Below are 8736 nucleotides of genomic sequence, written 5' to 3' on the forward strand. Positions count from 1 at the left end.
GGCGAACGGCTCTGCCTTCTGCAGCTCGTGTTCTGCGGTTTCCTTGAGGGTTTGTGGTGCTTGAACTGTCTTCTCAAGACCATCAGAGTGTATAACGTTTTCCAGGTTTTTTAGAAATTCATTTATTGCTATACTGAACTATGTTCTAAAACACCTGTTTTAGAAACTCTGAATTTTTATGTTAAAGTGTGATTTTTGTTACAAAAATGAGACCTGTGCCAGCTGAGTCACACGGCGCTGAGTCAGGTGGCCTCGTGGGTTTCAGAAGGCGGGGCCCCTCCTGGAACGTTCCTTACCTGAGCTGGGGCGATTCTCAGTGTGACCTGATGGATGTTGGGTCGCTTTCTTTAGCCCCTTTGCATGTAGTGGCTTATACAACGTGTGTCGAAGTTGCTTGCCAGGAAAAAGTCATGGAAACCAGTTCCTTCAGCCAAGTGGCAAACCACGGATGTCAGTAAACTCTGCTCACCGGCTGCAGAACTGACAGTAATAACGTCCGTAAATGCTGTTTTCAAACAATTGGAGTGAGACGTAGCAGCGTTGGTTCGGGACAGAGCGCGTCCTGGCATCTGTGCATCTGTGGCCTCACGGAGCCGGCAGGACCCGCCACACCTCAGCTCCCCACCCCGTGTGGTCAGCCTGGCACGGGGCTCTGTCCCTCTCTGAGCCGCGTCACGAAAATCTCGCTTCCTTCCTCACATTTATGCATCTATGGGGAAACTGAGGGTGACCAAGGGCGAGGACACTGCCCCGGGCTGCATCCGGGTGTCGCCCACGGCGCAGAGACTCAGAAGGCCCCTCTGGCCCTGTCAGAGCACAGGCTCGATGCAGCGGACGTGGCTGGACGTCCACACTCGCTGCGGACCCCTCGGCGGGCGGGCCACACGTCTGGAAGAACAGCCGCTGCCTGTGCGCCCCTTCACGTGTCGCGTGTCGGGCGGAGGGAGCAGGGTCCCTGTGCGGGAAAGGCATGTCGTCCCTTTGTTAGGCGCTGACACCGCCATTGTCCCCGCAGCCACCGAGACGGCGCAGCAGCTGAAGAGGACGGCGGGGGTGCCCTTCCACGCCAAAGGCCGGGGGCCGCTGCGGAAGATGGACACCACGAGTAAGCCGCGCCGGCCGCCCCCTCCCGCGTCTGCGCAGGCGCTGGCCCAGAGCTGCCGTCACTGTCACGTAGGAGGGTGTCATTAAACGAGATCTGAGCGCTGGCAGGCCTTGGGGGCCCTGGCAGGCTGTTGGCAGGCGCTGGGCAGTGAGGCCGGAGCGTGGGGCAGCCTCTGAGGCGGTCTCTTCCAGGAGGGGTGGGCAGGGTGTGCGCAGGTGTGCTGAGGCGGGAATGAGCGGGTGGCAGGGGATGCCCCCCCCACCCACCACGCTATCCTTGTGCTCTGCGTCTCGGTGCCGGCGAGGAGGGGGTGCCACTCACGGAGTGAATGTGGCCCTTCCTCATGAGCTTCAAGACCGACTGGGGAACGGGTGGCCTGCGACATGGGCCTCCTGGGGGTTGGGAGCACAACGCGCCACCTGCACATGACAAGCAGACGGCTTACCCTGCCGGTTGCCTGCGGGAGGCAGAGACAGACAGCCGGGAGGACAGGACGGACATTCTCCCGAGTCCCATGTCCCCCACTGCCCAGGACGCGGGGAGGACGGCCACGTGCAGACAGCAGACAGGCGTGACACTGAGCCACTGGGGGGCCTTGGGAGGCGCCCTTTGTGGGGCCCAGCCCCTCAGCTCACTTCTGTCTGTCACAAGCAGACCCAAGGTCCTCACACTTTCACATAGGACCTGCTGTCTTGGTGTCAGCTCCTTGTCCTGCGTGCATTGCGTGGGCGCCCCCTATGGGGCCCGGGCCTGCCTGCTGGGTGCCATCATGGAGCCTGGGGGCAGGGATGCGAAACCCTGGTGTGTCCAGCGACGTCCTGACAGGCGCAGGGCTAGGCTGGGGGAGGGAGGGTGATTCAGTGTGTGCAGGCGTCAGGCCCGTGACAAATCCCCTCGGCAGAAGGTGCCGGGGCTGGAGGCCGAGCGTCTCTCATGCAGGTGCGACGCCGCGTGTCAGGCGCACAGCTGTCGAGGTGGCAGCTGTTCACTGGTTTTGGCAAAAATGTCATGAGTGGGCTGTGATGTCATTGTTTGCCAAGGCCTTGCTCTTGTGGGCCGGCCATGGAGAGTGGGCGGGTGGCAAACATCTCAGGGACGTCCCCTCCCCGCCCTCGTGGAGGTGCACGAGTCGGGGGTCTCGCCAGGGCGCACGCCTGCTCAGCACCCAGCAGGGCGTCGTGTGCTGGCGGGGGGCCGTGGGCCTGCGCCCCAGAGCACGCCAGCAGCCTCTGCGCGAGGGGAAAGCGGGGAGCGCGGAAGTGGCCGCAGACGAGCCGTCTCTGCTGGTCATCGCCACCGCACCACTGAGCGCTGTCCTCCCTGCAGCCCCACTCAAAGGCATCCCGAAGCAGGCGCCCTTCAGGAGCCCCACCACGCCCAGTGTCTTCAGCCCGGCCGGGAATCGGACCCCCATCCCGCCCTCGAGGACGCCACTGCGGAAGGAGAGGGGCGTCAAGGTGGGCCCCCTCCCGCGGCATCTGGCCCCCCCCGGCTGGCCTCACGCCTGCGCCGCAGCTGAGGGTGGGCTTCTGTGTTTTGGCAGCTGCTCGATATTTCCGAGCTGGACATGGTGGGCGCTGGCCGAGAGGCGAAGAGGAGGAGGAAGACGCTGGGTGCGTTTCCGGGGCTCCCTACCGGGGTCACGGCCACGGACGGAGGCGGCCATGGGCGGCCGGGCTTCTTCTCCCCTCCTGGAGGCCTGTTTCTTGTCTCCCTGGTGCCTTTTGTGTCTCAGCATGGTCACTTTTAACTGAAGAGGTGACCGCAGGTGGCGGCCCTTTTCCTGAGGGCTCACTTTGCTCTCTGCCCGTGACCTGGGGGGCTGGCTCGTGCGGCGGGTCAGGCCGGCCTTGCTGAGCCCAGCCCTGACGAGGACCCCGCTTCGTCAGCAGACACAGAAGTGGTAGAGAAGCCAGCCAAGGAGGAGACGGTCATCGAGAACGCCACCCCGGACTACGCAGCCGGCCTGGTGTCCACTCAGGTAGGGCCAGCGCCCCCGCCTGCCAGTCTCGCTGTCCAGTACGTCCGCGGCCAGAGCATGTGCCCTGGTGTTCTGATGATTAGCCACTGGGACGTGCTGTCGGAGCATACGTGTGTATGTACACGCGTGTGCTATCAGCGCATACATGTGTATGTACACACGTACAAGCACGCACGTGCAGGGTGCGTGTATGCGCATGTACATGGACAGGTGTGCACCAGTGCCAGCTCCCCTGGACCGCCTGTAGGGGGGGGAGGCGAGGCGCCAGGGCCCCCGGAGAGCATTTGGCCTCTCCCAGGACGGACCCGAACTCTGTCTTCCAGAAACTCGGGTCTTTGAACACGGAGCCTGCGCTGCCGTCCACCAGCTACCTGCCTGCCACACCCAGTGTGGTCCCAGCCTCGTCCTACGTCCCCAGCTCTGAGACCCCACCAGGTGAGCGGGCACAGGCTCACCAGGTGGACGGTGTGCCGGGGTCAGCCTGCCCGAGGCTCCTCCCCAGCACCCACCTGGCAGTGACCCCTGCCCACATGGTGCTTCCTGGGCCGTCAGGACATAGCCCTGCTGGTGCTGGCCGGCCCCCTGGCTGGCACGGTTTAAAGGAACAAACCCAGTTTTCACCTGCTTTGCCCTTCCTGGGGAAAACAGGCAGCTGCTCATTGTGCATGTGACAGGAGCGAGTCCCAGCTTAGAGGTTGTCAAGGTGACAGCACCTCAGGGTCCAAGAGTCCTTTCACAGCCCCAGAATTTCAGAGAAAAGGTATTGAAGGGAAGAGTGGACTCAGAGGGTTCTGCTCTGAGGTTCTGCTCCGTGGGGCTCGGCGTTGCTGCCGAAGCCTGCGCCTGGGGAGGGGCAGCCAGGGGCAGCCACGGGGTCTGGCAGCCAGATGGGGCTCGAGGCTGTCTTCCTGCCTCCTCACCAGCGCCCAGGCCAGGAGCTGACCAGAGCCCAGGCGTATTGTCTGCAAAGGCCTAAGACCTCCGGCTCCAGGCTGGGGCCCTCGGGGGCTGTGCCCCTTGAACCCCTGGAGGTGCTGCTCAAGGCCCTTGTGCCCGCTGCCAGGGGCCTGCTGAAGGCCGAGGGGCCCGGAGCCGAGGGCTGTCGGGGGCAGGGAAGTAGGGCAGAGCCTCGCCATTCCCCTAGGAGTAGCAGGGCCGGGCACAGCCTGGGGAGTCCTGGTCCTGCCGGCCCCTCAGGCCTCATTCTGCTCACAGCCCCGTCTTCCCGGGAAGCCGGCCGGCCGCCGGAGGAGCCCAGCGCCCCCAGCCCCGCCCTGCCGGCGCAGTTCAAGCAGAGGGCCCCCATGTACAACAGCGGCCTGAGCCCGGCCACGCCCACGCCTGCAGCTCCCACCTCACCCTTGACGCCCACTACGCCCCCGGCTGTCGCCCCTGCTGCCCAGGCACCTCCGGTGGCCACGGTGGCCCCACAGACCCAGCCCCCCACCCAGCAGCAGCCCAAGAAGAACCTGTCCCTCACGGTAGGTATGCCTTGGAGGGGCTGCGGGCCACCGGGCGGGCGGTGGGGCCTGGCCTCCCGCGCCGGCAGCACAAGGACAGGAGGTGGCAGGCTGGGCCCAGGCCCTCACGCCCCACGCCCTGCACCCTGCAGAGGGAGCAGATGTTCGCTGCCCAGGAGATGTTCAAGACAGCCAACAAAGTCACGCGGCCCGAGAAGGCCCTCATCCTGGGCTTCATGGCTGGCTCTCGAGGTGCGTCCATGCTGTTGGCCGGGTGGGGGGCGGGGGCCCGGCTGGGGTGGGGGACAGGCCCCTTGGCCCCAGGTGCCCGCCCAGCAGCACCCACCCTCCACAGAGAACCCGTGCCAGGAGCAGGGCGACGTGATCCAGATCAAGCTCAGCGAGCACACGGAGGACCTGCCCAAGTCGGACGGCCAGGGCAGCACCACCATGCTGGTGGACACGGTGTTCGAGATGAACTACGCCACGGGCCAGTGGACGCGCTTCAAGAAGTACAAGCCCATGGCCAACGTGTCCTAGGGCCGCCAGCTCCAAGCGGGCTCCGAGGGACGCGGCTCCGTCCCCCCGTGTGCGGTCGAGCGCCAGCTGACTTAAGCTTTAGGTTCCTCTCTCTCGGGTGTTTTGGACTTATTTTTTAAATTTTAACATGGGTTACTTTTTGTGTGATCTAAGACTTTTTTGGATTCGATATTACATTTTTGAATGTTAAAGTTAACCAAAAAAGTTCTAACTTCCTAGTTTTAGCGACAGCCGTTAGACTTTTATCTTTTTTACTTTTCTTAAATTCCACTGACGAGGGGAGGTGTTTCTCGGCTCTCCTGCCCCAGGAGGTTGAGGGGACCAAAGGTGGCACCCGGCGTGGCTGGGGGCGGGAAGGCTGGGCCACTCAGCAGCTGCTGGGCTCACCTCGCCTGCGCGATCTCCGGGGCCTGCGTCTGCGTGAGAACCGCTGGCCCGAGCTGTGCTCCCGCCAGCTCAGCCTCTCCGTGCCCGTGGGGAGGATGTCCAGGGCTCCCTCCTGGGACCTGGGGCGCAGCCGGCTGCGGGGCTCCCCTTGCCTTGAGCGTGTGCCTCACCTTTAATGGGACTTGGGAACCAACTTAATATTTTTAAAATAAAAAAAAATTTCCCAAACCAGAACTACACTTACTGTTCTCGGTTTTTGTTTTACGTCCAAAGGCCATGTCGCCTCTGCCCTGCAAGTCAGAAGCAGAATGGCCGTCCTGGGACGGAGCCCTTCTCCAGGCAAGGGGTGTCAGGGCTGTGCCAGGTGCCTGGGAGTGACAGTTCAAAGTGACCGGAAAGGTGGAAGAAAGCCCCAAACTTCACAATGCGATCTCATATAAAATAAGTTTAAGAAAAAAGCCTTTAAAAAATTTTTAATACAAAAATACTCATACACAATCTTCCAAACACAACTTCCCACTTTAAATGCTATGCTCCCCAAGTCTACTTTTCAATACAACCCCCCACCCCAAAGCGAGTTTCAAGTTTTCATGTCTATCAAAACTGGTGACAGCACCCAGTGTCCCTAAAAGGAGCCTGGCCTCGTATAGTTTAGGCACCAGGAGGCACGTTTAAAATCACACGTAATTTCTGACGGTAGTTCACATCTCAGCAGGGTGCAGTGGACACTGTAATGGCCCGTGGGCACAGACAGCATCTCACTCTACTGGCTAAAATGCATCCAACACGACACTTCTCAGAGGGTCAAGAATTTGGCAACTGACAGTTATTTGCATTAACTTCGGTTAAAACTGGCTCATCTTTGCTGAATGTAAGGCCGTGCTGGTGGGCGCCGCAGTGTGGTTTACACAGTGGACACTTGGAGGTGCCAGAGGCACAGACCTGAGTGGCGGGGCCCCGGAGGCGAGGGCAAGGCTGGGTGTCCACGCGGCTCCCAGGGCAGGGGTGTGTCGCCGTGCGCTGTGGGTGCCACAGCTGGTTCCCACAGGGGTCACGCTGGACGCGGCCCTATGCCCAGGGCCGCAGCGCACGGGGGACGGGCGGCTCTCCTGGCTCCGCTTCACGCTGCCCCGGGGCTGCGGCCCACGTCTAGGCCTGAGCCCCGCCCGGAAGCCTGGTTGTGCTCCGTCCGGTTCACAGACTGCTTTCTGAAGACGTCCAAGTTAGTGTTATTTGCTTATTTTAAGTTTTTGGAACGAGGGCAACCATATTGACAATTTTTCTAGTACTTTCCTTCAGAAAGATCACAAAAGAATTTGGAAATAATACCAAAGCGACTTAAAAATCAAGATTTTACTAACGTTAATACAAAAATAAATTACTCTGCTCACCAAAGTGCACTGCGGAACCAAGTCTGATGGTCTGACTTCCACAGACGTCCCTCAGCTGCCGGGAAGGACACGCGATGACACTGCTCCACGCCGGGGCCTCTGGCCCTACAGAGCAGGGCCACGCCCATGGCCACTGTGCCCAGACCCAAAACCCGCAGGTGGCTGAAGGCCGGGCCGCTCGGCCATCATGGACACGGCCAACCCACTTGAGAGCATGAGGCGCATTAATCTGTAAGCCAATCCAGCATTTTCAAGACAATTTGAGATTCCAGAATTGAGTTCTAAAGCGGAACACTCCATGGTCCCACCTTGTCAAGCACAGGCACCTCAGAGGGACCTGAGCCGCACATGCGGAGGCAGTTGGCTGCTGACGAGGCCCCGGTCCGCCTTTCGGCTCTGCATCACCTGCTCTTCCCGGGACCGCGGCAGGAGAGCGAGGGTGCAGCCGGCCAGCGAAGCTCTGCTCCCCACAGTCAGCACTCGGGGCGCGGGCCCCTCAGGCTGGAGCAGACCCCCACTGGGGTCAAGTCATGAGACCCAGAGAGTCGCGAGGGGCCTGGAGGCCAGGCCGCCCTGCAATCCTACGAGGCAAAAACCAGCACAGGAGAAACGGGCAGGCGGCCTCACAGTAGTTTGCGGCAACAGCGGTGTAAACTTTGCAGAATCGTTCTTCGGTGGTTTCAAGGAGAAAGGCCAGAAAACAGCACCTGTTACTGAGTGTGCCCCACGTCGAGCGCTAGCTGGCCTGGGGACGCACAGCACCCCCGCCCCCACAGCCAGGGGGCGCTCCAGGGAAGAGGGCCTGTCGCCCTGAGAGCTGGGCACTGGCAGCGGCTGCCGGGCCCTCCCTGGGGCACAGGCGCCGAGCAGCCCCCAGCACACCTCGCGTTCCTCGTGAGCAGGCCCACAAAGGGCGATGGCACGGAGGTGACTTCGGATGACAGCAGCTCCAAACTCTAGGTCACTCCTCAGACCCCCACGCAGAGCAGTTTCCAGAAACGCACGTGTCCTGCGCTCTGGGGCCGCAGAAGCCCTTCCCCAAGGAACCAGGCCGGCCGCACGAGTAAACACGCGTTTCAGTCAGTGGGGTATTGGTGAGAAGTTTAGCAAAAATATATTGAGGATAAAAACCAAAAACTGGTAAAAACCCACTAAAAAGACCCCACAAAGTACCCCAAGTGTCAGCAAGAGCCCTGTGCCAGCCAGGCGGGCCGCCGCCCCACGGGGCTGCCAGCGGTTCACATCCACGGACAGAAAAAGCGAAGTGCGAAATCTCACAACACTGTCACCCACCCTCCTGGGCCAGCTTCTCACACGGATGAAAAACAAGCATTGAGGAAAAATTCACATTAGTACAAAAAAACGCAGCTGTTTCATAAGAGCGAAAGTAATGGCCAGAATCATGGTTTCCGAGGAAGTCCGGTCTCGGTCCTTGCCTGGCAGCCCCCGGTCCCTCGAGTGCCCACAGGCGAGGGCCCGAGCCACACAAGGAAGGAGGAGAGGACGGTCACCCTGCAGCAGAAACACGACTCTCCACATCCTGGGTGAGACGGACACGTTTCATATGCCGATTAATTTTCAGTCTCAGCTTTAACCTAAGAAAACAGAGCGGGTGGCAGCCCGGACACTCAGAAATTCAAGTGTAGCCGTGACGCTGGGGAGCGAGGCTGCACTGTCCGGAACGCTCCGGCCCATGCGGCTCAGACTTGGTCAGTGCGGACGCAGCGGGCGGCCCCCAGGAGGCCTGCGCGACGGGCACGCGGCCTTGAGCCGGCCCTCTGGGCTGGACCCACGCCCGGGCCCCTGGCCGCCCAGTGCCGCCCCGGGATCTAGCCGAGTCCCCGCCGAGCGCTATTTGACTTCTGTGACTCT

At 61.4% G+C, this 8736-nt stretch overlaps 2 protein-coding genes across 8 annotated transcripts in view; one reads left to right on the top strand and one right to left on the bottom strand.

The window, feature by feature from the left end:
- NELFA (negative elongation factor complex member A) overlaps nucleotides 1-5712 on the top strand; it is a 16756-nt gene extending 11044 nt beyond the window's left edge. For 4 of the 7 annotated variants that reach the window (XM_025051742.1, XM_025051744.1, XM_025051743.1 and 1 more), the window contains 8 exons: nucleotides 1016-1105; nucleotides 2432-2562; nucleotides 2649-2718; nucleotides 2995-3086; nucleotides 3410-3521; nucleotides 4302-4571; nucleotides 4699-4798; nucleotides 4902-5712. In XM_025051742.1, the coding sequence (XP_024907510.1) occupies nucleotides 1016-1105; nucleotides 2432-2562; nucleotides 2649-2718; nucleotides 2995-3086; nucleotides 3410-3521; nucleotides 4302-4571; nucleotides 4699-4798; nucleotides 4902-5205 (1169 nt within the window). In that variant the 3' untranslated portion in view covers nucleotides 5206-5712. The remainder of the gene's footprint in view (nucleotides 1-1015; nucleotides 1106-2431; nucleotides 2563-2648; nucleotides 2719-2994; nucleotides 3087-3409; nucleotides 3522-4301; nucleotides 4572-4698; nucleotides 4799-4901) is intronic. The other 3 variants (XM_025051746.1, XM_025051747.1, XM_025051748.1) reach the window with 3 other exon arrangements.
- A 1479-nt stretch (nucleotides 5713-7191) lies between these two features.
- Nucleotides 7192-8736, bottom strand: part of NSD2 (nuclear receptor binding SET domain protein 2) — a 44989-nt gene continuing 43444 nt past the window's right edge. The window contains 1 exon segment of the mRNA XM_025051844.1: nucleotides 7192-7365. Coding sequence (XP_024907612.1) covers nucleotides 7192-7365 — 174 coding nt within the window.

Source organism: Pteropus alecto, unplaced genomic scaffold (assembly GCF_000325575.1).
Source record: "Pteropus alecto unplaced genomic scaffold, ASM32557v1 scaffold5, whole genome shotgun sequence".
Lineage (NCBI taxonomy): Eukaryota > Metazoa > Chordata > Mammalia > Chiroptera > Pteropodidae > Pteropus > Pteropus alecto.